Source organism: Hippocampus zosterae, chromosome 18, assembly GCF_025434085.1.
Source record: "Hippocampus zosterae strain Florida chromosome 18, ASM2543408v3, whole genome shotgun sequence".
Taxonomy (NCBI): Eukaryota; Metazoa; Chordata; class Actinopteri; order Syngnathiformes; family Syngnathidae; genus Hippocampus; species Hippocampus zosterae.
The window spans coordinates 14,768,686-14,785,094 of NC_067468.1; the positions used below are offsets into that span (position 1 = coordinate 14,768,686).

Consider the following 16,409-nt stretch of genomic DNA (forward strand, 5'->3'; position numbering starts at 1 on the left):
CCGAAGAACACCCAGAATGCTCGAGAGGCATTTCTTTATGGAAACGTCTCCGTGGTGTCCTGCTTCTAGCAAAAACATTTGAGTCCTGACATTTTTGGACATAATCCAAGATATAAATAGCATCGATTTTTTTTTGGTCGGTCCAATTTATGCAAGATCTCTTGAGATCAACTTCAGGGTTATGGCTCCACGCTCAGTGCCCCGCTTTGTGGAGAATCTCCATGCAGTTGCTTAGTTTCACGTTGCCCCCCCCCTCACAAGGCCGACCCTCCAGCAACAACATGGGATTCATCACATCTTGCCCGGTTGCCCCCTGTCCTTTTCAATCACCCTCAACGTCTTATCGAAGAGGATATTTATTAAGTAGGCAAAATACACTCTACGAAAAGAATCCGACCGTGTGAGGACAAAAGGCTCTAATGTGGCAAAACAAAAAAATGCAGAAAGCAACGCATCGATGACATCACAGAGAGATGATGAATGAGCGGCGTCAGCAGAGCAGACAGAGATCGGCGTCAACGTTCGATGAAATCCATCACTTAGGGCCACTTTTAGTCTGTCGCGACACAGCAGAGGCCGCTAAATGTTGATCACGTGCATTTACGCGTATACAACCCCTTGGCGAAAATGATGCAATCACCAGTTCAAGCGGATCGCAGCAGCCGAGGAAAAATTGTCGAGGAGGTCGGAAGGAGGTCGAGGGGCCTCCTTCCGAGCCGACCGGCGGATGAGTTTTCAGCATGTCACGGCGGCTGGCGTGGAGTACCAAACGTCAGCGCCGATTAGAATACTTTCACTTTCCTGTACACATTCGGGTCGCTGCACCGTGTTTGATCTCACATCAGCCTGCGAGGAAGGCTCGTTAAATGCCCTTGTTTGCTTTCTTGACAGCGGCCAGGGGAGTCGATCGATACCAATTTCAGTCTCTTTGGTAAACATGCCGAGTCGTAGCCAGAAGCTGATACACTGCAAGTCAAAACAGTTTTCATCCCGATTTTTAGTTGACCAAAACGGGGCTTAGGTTTCAACACTTTTGTTGAGCATCTTTAAATCTGGGAAATTGTCGACACGAGATCTAATGAGTCAAAACCTGATTAGTGATGGAGAGGCAGTGCGCACTACTCAGGACGAAAATGCTCTCGTTTGCTTTCTCAAAAACAGCCAGAAGAATTGATTGACACCAATTTTGTTCTTGGCGGTATCCATGGTGCTGTGGCCAGAAGCTTGTAAATCTCAGCGGTTGCGGCTGGTCGGCAGATGACGCCACAGCGCTGAAAGTCATGTTTGTAAAGGTTTGTCTCCTTGATTTTAAAACACCGTGAGGGCTTTGCGAGTCAGCAACGGGTGATTTAAAAGGGTAGAAACGGCTTTCGTCATCTGAATATCATGTCATAATTTAGTTCAAATGATAAATCAATGTTTTATTCGCGATAACGTTACATTGGAATGGAGTTTTACACAGGACAGTTGTCAAGTAGGACAGGATGGGCTCGGATAGGACAGGACAGGACAGCGACAAGTAGGGGATGGGAGCAGGACATGGGTAGTAGACCCAACAGCGCATTTGAAGTGCCACGGGAGGCGATTTGTCATTTCTAAACACCTTTAGAAACGAGTGCAAGTGAGGGAACAGCCCAGGAAGTTGGCGAGGTCATAAGGTTTGTCTATCGTGAATCGCAAAGCCACCGAGTCCCATGGGGTGAGTCTACGGACTGGTAAGTACTGGCCGTGTTCAACATTTGTGGGTATGAGGAGGAGAAGAATAACCCGAGGAGCTGAGAACGACAAAAGTACACCAGAAGACCTGTGAAGTCAACACACTCTCCAAAATCAATGAAGAGAATAAAACGGATGAAGGAGAAAGCACAGGAGACTAAATTCCCGCAAAGCACCGACTCCGATCGACATAACGCTTTATGGTGGGATTCTCTCGCTACGAGGCTTCAAAGGACGTCTTCCATGAAGAAGCGCTGCAAAAGCTTGTCGAAAAAAAACAACACATGGTGACACGAAGAAGCGTCATTGCCCATTAGTCACGTCGCGATGACTTGTCGCTCCGTCGCAATCGGGTGAGTTACAGCATAACACCGTCAATTCCCTCATAGGCACCCGGCAAAGATGGCTGAGTGTAACCTCTGCACATAAACAAAAACGGAATGCGCTCTCGGGCTGCTTGCAGAGAGACCCGGTCGGTCGGATATTTTAATGCGTTCTTGGGAGCGTGCCACTACCACGGCTTTTAAGCGGCTTCCACTCAAGTGTCATGTTAACAAGAGCTAATGATGCTAAAGCAGCCAGTGGCCTCTTGAAGCCCTCAATAATGTCGCCAGATGTTGTCGGGATTATCCACTTTACATGCCATTTGATGAATTGTGTAAGCGAGATCCTAATTGATTGCCGTTTGCACTCCATGTCGCATGAAAACGAATCCGAGATGAGCAAAAAGCCAAAGAGATCATTTACATCGGGGCTGGGGGTGTGCATGTTACCCCTCTACCAACCACATATTTAATTCATCTTCTTGGCTTTTCAATATCAAGTGCAATCCAATCCTATGCCTATTCAGAAAATTGATCGGTCCCTCACCACTGCGCACGATTATTGGACACATCGATAGATCTTGGTCAGGGGAGTCATGTTCAATTGTAATCCATCCATCCATCCATTTTCCCAACGCTTGATCCTCACTAGGGTCGCGGGGGGTGCTGGAGCCTATCCCAGCTGTCTTCGGGCAGTAGGCAGGGGACACCCTGAATCAGTTGCCAGCCAATCGCAGGGCACGCAGAGACGAACAACCATCCACGCTCACACTCACACCTAGGAACAATTTAGAGCGTCCAATCAGCCTGCCATGCATGTCTTTGGAATGTGGGAGGAAACCGGAGCACCCGGAGAAAACCCACGCAGGCCCGGGGAGAACATGCAAACTCCACACAGGGAGGCCGGAGCTGGAATCGAACCCGGTACCTCTGCAGTGTGAAGCCGACGTGCTAACCACTGGACTACCGGGTCGCCCATTATAATCCACCATTATTCATTTATTAATTTGTATGACTTTGACTTTTTTTGAACGGCGCCCAATGGTGCTAATGTGACTGCAGGTCCGATTCCAAACCGATAAAACCGATCAACGTCGTGCTTTTCAACCAATCGCATTCTCGCTTTCAAGAAGGAAAGTTGTAGTGATTGAGAAAACGGCGGACAGACACTTGAGCGTCAAATCCCAAATAACTTCACCGGGCAGATGATGTAGCAAAACAAAGCATTTTTTCCCCCAAAACAATTTCCGGAGCAGAGGACAGAATGTAATTTGTCCCAGTGTCTTTCCCACACTCTTTCATCTATTTTGAGTTTGTTTGTCGGCCTTTCCACTTCACGGCTGTTCTGCGGTTGACCTAAAAAAGAAGCAAAGGAGCATGTACGCTGGAATTTTGGGCCCCGGGCCCTTCCTATAGACGTCATCGTGGATGATTAGCACATGATTGGCCCCGCTGGGATTCGGCTATTTCCGTTTATTGCCTCTGATCAATGGCATTATTTTTCTACGCTTTTTCATGATCGTCACTATTCATCCCGTTCATATGACTGAGCCAGTGACACTTTGGTGACATAAGAATGAATGCACCCTTTTTTTCCTCCCCGGACATTTTTTTTTCCACATTGCTGAAAATTATTTGTGGTAATTAATACTAATCACACACATTTCATGAAAATTTTCATTGAACTCGGCGTGGATTCCAGGCAGTGTGTGCCACGAGGCAACCCAAAATAAGATTTCTAAGTAGCTCGCGAGCCACGATGTTATCTACGATGTTGCTTGCTTGGTTATTCTATGTTCCAATCACCTTTTGTAGTTCCCGTATTTTCCGCACTAGACGGCGCACCTCCAATGACGTCCTATTTTAAAACGGTTTGCATATATAGGGGGGCGGTCCGGTAGTCCAGTGGTTAGCACATCGGCTTCACAGTGCAGAGGTACCGGGTTCGATTGCAGCTCCGGCCTCCCTGTGTGGAGTTTGCATGTTCTCCCCGGGCCTGCGTGGGTTTTCTCCGGGTGCTCCGGTTTCCTCCCACATTCCAAAAACATGCATGGCAGGCTGATTGAACACTCTAAATTGTCCCTCGGTGTGAGTGTGGGCGTGCATGGTTGTTCGTCTCTGTGTGCCCTGCTATTGGATGGCAACCGACTCAGGGTGTCCCCCGCCTACTGCCCGGAGACGGCTGGGATGGGCTCCAGCACCCCCCGCGACCCTAGTGAGGATCAAGCGGTACGGAAGATGAATGAATGAATATATAGGGCGCGCCGCGTTATAAAGCGCATCGAATAGAAGCTACAATCATGGGTGCACTTGCGTTATACATCCACTAGATGGAGCTATGCTAAAGGGAATCTAATACAACACGGCTTTATCGACAGAGCACTTTCACAAACACTACAGCTTCATAGAAAGAACATTTAAAAATACCACGTCCAAGAAATCTGAACGTCGATCTATATACAATGTCGGCTTTTGAGAAAATTGAACGCTTTCAGGTGCGCCTTATAGTGCGGAAAATACGGTAATGATCCTGCTGCTGAATTGGTTGGATGATTTACGAAAAGGATTGTCTAAAAAAAACTCGTAGCGGGTGTGAAGTAGCCCGGATGTATTTCTTTATTTCTCTTGAAGTTGTGCAATTTTCACCATTTCCGTTAACTTGCAATGGGGCAAATTCAGGCAGTGACCCATTTCCCTCAGACACGGCAAATCCCTTTCACAAAGTACACGGCTGAACTTAAAATGCACGTAAATAGAGCCGTCGCTTGATATTCTACGTCACATGGGGTTTGTCGATTGACACGTCTCTCAAAAGCACGCCGCAATCCAAACATCCTTTTATCTCCAAGAGTTGCACTTACATCCGCAGTGTCAGACAGCAGGTGTTGCTGGAGAGAGTCCCCCTCCCTGGACAACCACTTCTTGGGCACAGCGCGCTCAGCTAAGTTTCCCATGACCACCCCGACAAGCCGCTCGCCGATGACTCTCCCGATTTGGACACCAAAGGCAGTCGACGCCACACCTCACCGTTTTCGCCTCGATTTACCATCACGGCCCTTATCTCCGCTTCCTCTCCTCTTGCGTCACTGACACACTTACACACAGTTGACTTTCCAGAGACCACCCAACTCTCTTCCCGTAGATGCGCACGAATTTTTGTTTCGCGAGTAAATCTGGGTTACATCTGCTCCGTACTAAAATAGGGTGGACCTCCCGAAGAGAGATTCGACCAAATTCAGTTCCTGCCCTGTTTTCTTGCCCAGGTAGCGCGACCGAAACTGGGTCGAAACTTATGTGTGTGACCTCTGCAGGCCAGCAAGTGCAAGTGAATTAGCAAGCGGGGCGATTGCATTCCAAACATCTCCCGCATTGGCCTAAACACAAACACGGAGGTGAGGGTCACGGCCGTCCCCAGCGCGTGAAACTCTTCGCGCCCCCCCCCCCCCCCCCCACAACCCGGCAAACGGCTCAGCAGGCTGTCTATTTAAGGACTCCATCTCGCTCTCCCTCTCTCGACATATTTGCCTCACGCGGCTGCGCTTCGCACACCATCTGTCAGCGCCTCTCGTAAAGATTCTGTCATCGCTCGGAGATGAACCGACACCACCGTCGGTCGACGAGAAAGAAAGGAGGGCGGAGAACAGGTCCTTCTCAAACAACACTTGTCACAGGCAACATCACTAAACCACCGCGTGTCATGTCTGCTATTTTCCTCTTGGGACGGTGAGACGGATGAACCGCCGACCCGATGAATGGAAGACTCTGCGTACACGACGGCGATAAGCGCCGCCGCGGCACTTCGAGAGGAGATAACAACATCAATCTGACCCGAACTCACAAATAATCAGAAATCATCGAAGATAGGGCAAAGGACAGCATTTTAACTGTAAAGATGGAAAACAATTGCATTTTTAAAAATAACAGCCGAAAAGACATTTGCATTATTGGCACTAGTGTTCGGTTTAGCACTAGCATGGATGCTGAAGTCTTGCGAAGCAGTCGTGAAAAATATATTATTTTCAGGTATGCTAGCGCTTCGGGGGTGGGGGGGCATCCTGGAGGGGGACTGCACACCGTTAGGTTCACATGTCTCATCAAAATGTGCCATTAGCCCGCTCCAAGTCTCCTGCTCTCCCATGCTGTCCTACGTAAGACCTTGCTATTTATATCCACTTTTCTAATTGGACGGAGTGAAAGTTATGTAGCCGCTTCCTCTTTTTCCAGCCTGTGGGATAGATAGCATGATTTCTCTTGTTCTGTCTGGAATCTCACCCCCAACCCCCTCGCAAAAGGCGAGGCTTTAAAGCATTCATAAGCTGCTAATGAGGCTGTGCAGAGTGTCGTGTGGTGTACAAGAATGCGCGCAGCAGTAAGAGTTGGCGAGAGCTATTTTTCACAGAAACGTTTCGGTTGGGAAGCTCATTTTGCATCCATTTGGAAAAGAAATAAGCACAAAGGAGCATTCACTGAGGGGCATGCAACTAATGCGACAGCTACTTTTTTTTTCCAGTCAGGCTCATTCATCATTCTATACTCATCACAAATGCATACGGCCATACTGTGAGACCAAAAAGGCATTTTCATTCAAGCTCTCCGTTTACCAAGAATATGACAACTTTATTGGCTCACAGACACAAACATGCTGTACACGCTGGTAAATGAGGGTCTTACCTCGGTCATGTGAATAAGATAGAATCGGAGTTCTTCAGCATAATCTGCGTGAGGGGAAGAAAAAAAACTCCATTAGTATCATGACTACACTGAAAAAAAAGTTTTTTTTGTTGAATTTTTTCCATTTAATTTCAGTTTTGGAGCCACATGATTTTATTTTGTGCAACCACTGGAGGAAATAAAAATGGAGTCAATTCAATACAACATTTTTTGAGTATACAAACAGTATTCACCTGAATGGTGGACTGCATTCTAAAAGATGCCTTAACCTCAATTAAGGGCTACTTATTTTGCCCCTGCAATAATAAATAGTAACTTCTTCTCACAATAACCAGCAGAGGGCACTCTTGCATATGTTGAAGCGACTCCTGTCCAGCACATGAGCTCTGTCTTTTTGCTTTGGTTAGCTTCTATGGCCTCATGAGAGGGGCAAAATATAAGAAAGGCCTCTGCAATTTTAATTCAACTATTGGCTGGAAATCTATTGACGCGGAAACACTTTCAGAAGTAAACTCAAGTGGCGGCTCATTGTTGATGTTTGCAGGTTGTGCTTCAACTTCATTGTTTCCCACGCTCTTTAACATTGAACTATCATGTAAACGGGAACACTGGACAGCTGTTGTATTGCACGTGTGCACACACACATACACACAAAGTTGAAACAAACACAATCCCCACTGGCGCCTCTTTCCTGACTGACGCTGCCGAAGCGAAAAAAAAACAATGACAGGCAGGCAACAGGGCGGAGATGCATGTCTGTGACTGTGTCCGCTTTTGACAACACACACATACTAACACACGTAATGAGAGGAGCAAATCTGAATGTGATCCGCGATGACCTCAGTGGTGACCTTTTTTCCCCCCTTTTCGGGTGAGGTTCGACTCAAATATGCAAATATGCTGAAATAAATAAAAATAAAATCTACACTCAACATAATTTTTTTTCTAATCGATATAATTTAATTGAAGTCAACTTTAAATTGAATTTATTTTAATCAGTTTCATTCAATTTCATATTTATTTTTTTGATTTGCATTATTTTCCTTCATTATTATCTTTACTTAAACATAACTTTTTGGGCAATTTTGTTTGATTTTATCTGCAATCAACATTAATCCATTTATATTTTACGCTGCACCACCGTGAGTTATTGGCTTGTGTTTTATATCAGGTTTACTTAATAATTACATTTAAAACTTAAAAAAAAAATAGCCATTTATTTTATCTGCAAACAACACAATCAACCACCACTTTGTCCCATGAAGTATCATGCGCCAAAGATTTTGGACAGTGTGACACTCATAATACGGATTTGTGACAAGTGAAAACAATAGAGTACAAAGTAGCACAACAGTGTCCAGTATTAGTCATGTGAGACAATGTGCTGCCTGGGGGGGGGAAAAAAAGGGAAAAAAATGGAGTTTGCTACAAGTCCATTACTGGCCGCCCTGCATGTCTATCCCGAAGACAAATATTTAGAGTGAGTGCTGTCATTGGCTGCAGCCGAGTTACGGCGTGCACTGGCACAGGAGACGACTGTTTACTGGGGACTGGAATGAAAAGACAAAGCAGCAGGAACTCAGCGGTGATGTCGCTCCCGAAATATCCGCAGGTCAAAGGAGGGTTTATTGCTCAATGTAAGTGTTTTGAAATTGCCATTCAACACGCCTCAAACATACGTTAAGAAACAAACCGAGTCTTTGTTTCCTATGATCACGTGGACGCTTGTGGAGACTTGGTCTGGGGCATCAGAACAATCTTAACGAGAACCCAATGCAAGAGTTATTTGATTTCGAGAAATCGTTGTCACAAAATGAAATTCTTTTTTGAGGGTTGTTCTTAACTCATTAAAATTCATAGTCATTATTAGTTTAAATTATCATCTGCGATGAATAAAAATAGCAAAAAATGTGTTCGATCGTGCTATCAGCGCGCACTTGGACGCAATCAAACATACCATCCTGTAGTCGCAGGTGTCGCAGGTACAAAGGACTCTGGAGGACGTTACATTTGCCGGGCTCGTCCTCTCTCGTGACCAACATTAAGTCTGTGTAGACAAACACGGTCACCTGCAATGGACAATGCAACAAAAACATCAATGAATATATATGGGCTTTTTTTTGTTGTTGTTGTTTTTTTTTTTTATGTCAGAAAATGACATTGAAGGTTTGACTGACTTTGAGGGAGTGATGCTTGCTCTCATGCAAAATCATCTCCTCCGTTATGATGAGAGCTCGACTGCACAGGTCCAAAGGCTGCTTCCACACACGGGTTAGTTCAATGAGAATCATCATCGCCAAAAGAGAGTAACATCCTGGCAAGATAAATAAATCAATAAAAACAGCCTCACCTGAACAAAGATAGGGAAGATAAGGATTTTGGGCGCCGCAGAAACGTAGCCATAGTTCCCGTGAGGGACGTGAGAGCGAACAATGGTGCAGTTTTGGTAGTTGGCAAAGTTGGCACTCTGCTGCGGGAGGTTGGGCACGCCGGTCCCGGCCGAGGTGGTTTTTGACGTCTTGCCGTTGTTGGAGCGGCGCAGGAAGCCGGAGCGGCTGGAGAAAGGACCGACTCCGCTTGAACCCGACGAAAGGGTTCCGACGCCACCGACGGTACCCGCGGCCTGACTTTGAGCTCCAGAGGCCTGCCGCGTGTTGTACAACCTGCTGACTGAAAGACAATATTGTCAGGATGATCAGAAATTCTGAGTGATGAGAATGAGTATGCGTATGCCGTTTGTACTTTTTTAAACATGCAATTCAGTGAACCTTGACCACAAGTGTGAAAAATCAATATTTTTTCCAATGCCACACGACAGTGATTTGAATGATTTCAGCGCAATAAAAGAACAAAAAGGACAATGTCCGGCCGTCTTACCTAAGGTTCCCTGATTGTCCTGATAAACCGGCCTCAAGATCTGAAAGCAGAAAAATTGCGACGTTACGCTCATTTTACACTCATCTGAAATCCGTCATGGAGGGTTTGGTCATCATAACTTGACATGTTTATGCTGTCACGTCGTCACTTTGCAGAGAGAGAACATGATAGCATTGTGTTGCCCTTTCCAGCGGTCCTTTCAAGGTAAATTTAGCTCGCACATGCAAACAATACTAACGACTCAAATGATTCATTCTCGGTATTGTGCAACGAATCCTTTTTTTTTTTTGGTACCGTGACTGTGATTCATTCTTATTGTCTCAATCGTCCCCTTTTTTCACTTTCAATCAAAGATGTAATCACACTTACACATTTTCACAAACTCCCCGAAAGTGCAATGAGACACAAGGGCGTGCTCTCAACTCTATATGGACAGCCAGAAATATTACGGTTAGGCCTGTTAGTCAGTTGCGCTCACACAAATGTGTTAGTAATGTGTAATTACACTGTTATTAACTAAGGAACTCATTTCAGGCTTTGCTTTGAGGAACAAGTATTCTTTATTGATGCAACCACTAGATGAAGCCATTGGTACATAGTGTACACAGTTCTGGAAAAAAAAAATCCCCACGGGTCATCCATGAACTGTATGCATTAAACATGGTCGAAATCAATAGGATACCTGTGAGATAAATGATGCCGTGAATAAACACATGCCTTGTTTACCAGATGTCTTTGTATGGCCGGACATAAGGATGGCGGACTAAGTGCTTTATTGTCGTTTGAATGCCCTTCCTGCGTTCACAATAAAAGGAACACCGAAGGAAGCCGTCGTGTAAAGTCACTCTATCAATTGGCACCGGGGATGAAGGGTAAGGAGACATATCTAGCGTGAGCCATCATGTGACCAGGGTGAGGATGAGGAGGACGGAGGAGATGATGAAGATGCAGCCCACCACCAGTCTGCGGTACCTGGCTTCCGGGGTTGTAGGGGGCCAGGATGATGTAGTTGTCCCCGTTGGACGCCTTCACCCTGGTTCCCTTCAGCGTGGCGGTGGGAGGGTGCTGGAGGTGCCGCGGCTTGCCGTCCAGCTCCTCGGCCGAGCCGCCCCGGGCGCCCCACTGCATGGTGCCCACCCCCGAGCCCCCGCCGCCACCTGCGACGCCATCCGAGCCGTTGACCAGTAGCCTGCGGGCGGCGGCTGTGCGGTGGTGAGCCGGGAGCGGCGGAACGGCCGGCGGGGTTCGACCGGCTCCGGAGTCCGGGGCGTGCCGGCGGGCGGGCGGCGAGGGCGTCTCGTAGTTGGAGGTGGACTGCATGTAGGACGGTCGGTGGATGAGACCCTCGAAGTTGGGCTTGGCCGAGGGGCCGCTGCGCCACACCACAACCGTGATCTCATTTGCGCTGTTTCTGCGGTCACAAGCGCAAGATCATCACTTTGGAAGCGACCCCGTTCATTTGGAAGATGGTCTTGATTCGTTGTCGGAGCGAGAAGCGTAAGGATTTGGGATGTGATTTCAAACAAACAAGATGGTGGGTGATCTTACCTGATGGCATGAGCCAAATCGGCACATTTCCACTGCTCCACGGGCTGACCGTTGAGCTGCAGGAGAGTATCCAGCTGCTGGAGACCCGCCTGGTCCGCGGGGCCCCCTGCCGCAGAGAACACAACAACAAAGACGCGTCACTCGCGCTACGGTTGCAGCGCATTTTCGAGCTTGTTTATTTGATTCAAAGGGGAAAACTGATGCGGGCTCCCCCTTATTAACGGCGACACCCCGCTGCTTTGCTTGATCCTCGCGGTAATCCTCAAAAGCGGAGAGATGAAAAACAGAAGGCCCGCAAGCTTTTTATGATGGCAGGAATTATTCATGAGGCATCAAAAGTGGATCGATGATTGGAAAACTGGAGCAATACGGTGGAAAAGGGGCTGTTTAAATGCAGCAGACGGTGACGGTGACGCTAATTGGTTATGGGTGAAAATAGTGAACGTGAAGGTGTGATTATACAAGCGACATTTGCACCGGTTTTCACCATCAGTCCAGTTCGGCACTCGGCGCATTTTGACAAAGTAGTCAAACGACTCAAGCGACCCATTTTCATAGTGCCGGTTTCTGACAACCGACACGCATCTGTGGATTGGACACTTGAGGGCGTGGCTGAACGATTATGGCGTTCGATCGCTTTGGGTCCTTCTGAAAAGAAGATTCTTGCCTGGATCGACAGCCTGCACCCTCACAGGCGAATCCGAGCAGATGGTGAATCCGTATCCATCCTTTCCTCGAAAGATGGTCACCTGCAACGCAGAGACACAAACGGCTCATTATGTCGACAGTGGTCGGTTTTATTTTCACGCGCCAACCAACCGGCGGATGTGTGCTGGCAGGCCAATCGACTCGCCACCCGACAGGAGTGATTAAGCAGATTTGTTTTCAGAGTCCGCTTCCTATGCGAAGCGTCTTGACGGCACTTTTCCTGAGGAAGCCAATTAGCTGAGCTGGTGAGAAAAAAAGAAACTCCCACAGACTGGAGACGGACTTTCTTTGTTCATGACCGGCGGAGGAATGGCTTGTTCCCAGGTAACCCAGCTCCCATTTATACGACAAATGTATAGCCCTTCAAAAACAAATATCTGCAAATTGCAAGACGGAAAACGATGCGGATTTTGCACAATTTTAGTGCGAGCATCCTTTCTGTTCCATTTCACCATTTTCAACGGGCTACAAATCCGTCTCGTCGCCGTACGTCCCATTTTGAAATGGGTCGTGATTCACAAGGAAATCCGTCAACCCCCCCCCCCCGAGGGTATCGTGTCACTTATTGTATAAGGCACTGCCAATGGACACATCACAATAAAATAACCTTCCAAGAGTCACGTAAACCAACAACCGCACAACTCTTTTAATTGAACGAGTGCTCAAGAGGGACGAGATTTCCAAACAGCCAAAAGCTTCTCTTCGGATGTCAAACATGTGATTTATCTGCTGATCGCATGCCGTGCACCGAGGCTTCGGGCGGCTTCTTTTCTTGTCCACCAAATGTGTTGTTGAAACTGCGTGACAGATTTACCCTCGGGTGAAGAGAAGGAAGGAAATGTCCAGAGAGCCCACCGAATTCCATAGAAAGATTTTTTTTTAGTTTTTTGTGCAGTAGTGAGCAGGGGGTGGGGGGAGATATTCTAAGTGCAATTTCCAATCTTTCCGCCAAGTTCAGCCAATCAGGTGTCTTTTTTTTCCCTCAATCCTATTTATCAGCCAGTCCAAGGGTAAATGAAATTGTTATCTCAAAAGGTAGATTAGTAGAAAAAAAAATAAATCGAAACGACACGTTAGTCCTGATGGAAATATTCAGTGGCATACTGCAACTATTCAGGAGCCTCGAAACTTGCAATGACCCGAAAACGTCAGACAGGATTGCAAATTCATGAGAAAGATGAGACGGGGATGAGGGAGTAAAAGGCCAAATTATCGTGATGCGCCGATGACGAATAACCTCTCCCTGACTGACGGAAGCGGCTTGCTGGGAAGCGTCGCAAACAAGATATTGTACCGTTATACTCCGTGAGCACCAATATGATTAAAAAAAAAAAAGACCCGGAGATGACAGGACAGAGATGAAAATGACATCAGTAGGCATTAAGAAATAATAATGACGGTCGGGATAACTCAAAGAGCAAATTATACAACGAAAAAAGATGATCAATGCGCTTTATACGGAAACGATTTCCTTTTTTTTGGGGGGGGGGCGTAGGTTTAATCCTAAATACAAGCAATCATTGTATCTCGGAGCGCAATCCACCGACTGGTATATTCAGGCAAATAAAATTGTATTGCAAGCTGAAAATAATCGTAAAATTTCTCTCAGTGTTCTTTTCAAATGAACGAGAGCCGCGGGGTTCATATTTTAGAAAAATGGACGGGGTTGTAACTCATCTTGTACACGACATGGACAGGCCCATGTGGCTTTGGGTATGCATCGATACATGAGCTCCGGAGCGTTCCCCTTTAAAGGCAACTCAGCGCCCCGGCTCGCGTTGAGTCGACCGCACGGACGAGAGCCGTCGCTAATTGCAATATACCGCGTTGTCTTAAGTGTGACGGCTTTAAGGCGCGCGTCGTTGGCGAGTGAATGCATGATGTGGGTTGTAGGTCACAAAACACACACACACACACACACACATATCTCCTGGCCAACTGGTCATTTTCCCTTTCCTTTTGCTACGACAGTGTAATCTGGGTCAGTATGTTCAGTGGCTGCAGCTTCACGCATGCACGCACGCACACACGGTCACAAGCAGAACTAATGTCGTTCTGTATTTTGGTCATGTGAGGGGTTTTTTTTGGGGTGGGGGGAGGGCAAATAAGAGACTATCGGAGGACTTTTACTATGTTGCCACCGCTATAGTATTCACACGTCAACTTTGTGATCATTGAGAATCGGGCTCGGATGACTCAGAGGAAAAACAACGCTCAAATTCACCAACATTTTGGAAAGTGTGCAAGATATTGTGGCGATAAATCACTGCAGGCCACAAGAATGATCCATCCGTCCATTCATGACACTGCGTATCTTCACGATGGGTCGATAGGAGTTTATCTGTAAGGCCTTAGTCTTTTTGAACCAGAGGGTAACAATGAAAGACCCGCTCTGTCGATAAAATGTGAAGGTGTGCCGTTGGAGAGATACTCGTCCTCCTTGCTCACTTGGTTTGGAAGTTTGGTAGTTTTGGGAGGAATCCGAATGACATTTTGGAACGGGTGCACTTGCAGAAAACCACGGCAAGCACGGGAGAAGTTCTACGCGGAGATTTGAACCCAGGAACTGTGACCCAGACGTGATAAGCGCTGGTCCGTCATGCTCCCAACACATTCGTATTGAAACTGCTCGAAGGTTGGCTTTTTATTTTTTTTTTTTAATTCTCATCTCCGTACCCTGAGGCACTCCGTTTTAACTTTTCCTATGTGGACCCCCGACGCCCTAACACACACCTGTGGCAGCCTACATCCGATGCAGAGGTGGCACAGCCCGTGAATGGTGTGCATCACGCCTCCTCCTCTTCCTCCCGCCGTCCCGTTTAAGTCGGCCGAGAGCACGCACACGCTTCGGCGCTGACTCTCCGGCCGCCCGGCGCCCTTGCAGCCCGAGTACCTCCACAAGCGCCGCTGCGCCGCCGAGTGCGTGCGGGCGGGACTTGGCTCCCCCTCCTCCTCCTCTTGGGGGGACTTGAGCGTGTTGTGGATCATCTCGGCCTCAACTGGCTTTGAATTCTTTCTTTGAAGGAAACGTCAGATTCCCGGCAAGTTTTTCGCTCCGCGTGCGAAGCTACGCTCCATTTATGATTGGCGGGAGTGATGTCATCAAGGTTGCGAGCTCTGCTTCGGTCTTCATCCAGATCGGTGGTGGCCCCCCCCCCCGTGGCCTCCTGAGCTGCCTCTTGCGTGGACCGCCGGCGACGCGGAGGCGAGACTGGTGCTCGGGCCACAGTGTCGCTCCTGGTTGGGGGCGCTCATGGGAACTCTTCAACAGCAAAAGAATAGGAGGAAGTTCCTCCCACCAACACCAGCAGCACCGAACCCCCCCCCCCCCATTAACACACACACACACACACGCATGGGCCCACGCATACCTCGCCAACCTCCACAGCCCGCTTAGATTTGGGTGTCTGCCCGCGATAAGGCCCGTTTTGCTTCCTTTGTCCACACTCTGAGCTTCTCACAGGTGCCGCAGATCACTTTGACAGATACGCAAACACCGTCAGCGTATCGAGTGTGTGAATGAGAGCCGATGACTTTTTTTTTTTTTTTAATACGCAGCCAAAAAAATGCAAGTGAGCAACACGGCTCGTCCAACGACTGTGACGCAAGTGAGTACACACACTTCCCTCGACCTCTAACCAGACTTGTTTGTTATTTTTTCACCTTCCATATTTCCTCCGCTTTTTCCTTTCAAGCCCCCCCTGCCCCCCTCCCCTGCCGACCACATTGGGCGGAAATTCACAGCTCTGCGAATCCCTGACAATCGCTCCTCCTCTGCCAGTTATCCAAACAGCACTTGTATTTTTGTTTTTTAACATCGCCGCCCATGGGAAAAAGTGGTGCTCAGCGGACGACATTGAAAAAAAAAAAAAAAAAGAGAGAAATGAGAAAATTTGGCAGTTAGCGGAGAAAGGGCCGCCTCGAGGCCCAAAACACATTTGTAGTTTGCGGGGGCTGTGCGCGGAATCAGTGACGACTCGAACTATTTGTAGTCACGTTTTAATATTTATGTTCATTAAAATCTGCATTTTTCCTCAGGTTTTAAGTTAGCAGGCGACTTTCCTCGGACCATCAAGCCATTATTTTTTATTTATTCATTTTTATTGTATTATTTTGTATTTTTCTTATTTGATGTTGTTTTTAACATTGTACTCGTGATTTTAACTGCTTGTTGTAAGGTGTCCTTGAGTTTCTTGAAAGGCGCCCACAAATAAAATGTATTATTCATTCATTCATTCATCTTCCGTACCACTTGATCCTCACTAGGGTCGCGGGGGGTGCTGGAGCCTATCCCAGCTGTCTTCGGGCAGTAGGCGGGGGGGACACCCTGAATCGGTTGCCAGCCAATCGCAGGGCACACAGAAACGAACAACCATCCACGCTCACACTCACCACCGAGGGACAATTTGGATTGTTCAATTAGCCTGCCATGCATGTTTTTGGAATGTGGGAGGAAACCGGAGCACCCGGAGAAAACCCACGCAGGCCCGGGGAGAACATGCAAACTCCACACAGGGAGGCCGGAGCTGGAATCGAACCTGATACCTCTGCACTGTGAAGCCCACG

General features: G+C 47.5%; 1 protein-coding gene across 2 annotated transcripts in view; it reads right to left on the reverse strand.

The window, feature by feature from the left end:
- Nucleotides 1-16,409, reverse strand: part of rgs3a (regulator of G protein signaling 3a) — a 72,896-nt gene that overhangs the window by 43,310 nt on the left and 13,177 nt on the right. Inside the window, exons 9-16 of one of the 2 annotated variants that reach the window (XM_052050450.1) lie at nt 11,803-11,884; nt 11,136-11,241; nt 10,560-10,998; nt 9,588-9,627; nt 9,061-9,380; nt 8,888-8,965; nt 8,668-8,779; nt 6,711-6,754 (exon numbers count right to left, since the gene is read on the reverse strand). In XM_052050450.1, coding sequence (XP_051906410.1) covers nt 6,711-6,754; nt 8,668-8,779; nt 8,888-8,965; nt 9,061-9,380; nt 9,588-9,627; nt 10,560-10,998; nt 11,136-11,241; nt 11,803-11,884 — 1,221 coding nt within the window. Of the gene's footprint in view, nt 1-4,900; nt 5,067-6,710; nt 6,755-8,667; nt 8,780-8,887; nt 8,966-9,060; nt 9,381-9,587; nt 9,628-10,559; nt 10,999-11,135; nt 11,242-11,802; nt 11,885-16,409 lie in introns of those variants that run through there. The other variant, XM_052050445.1, reaches the window with a different exon arrangement.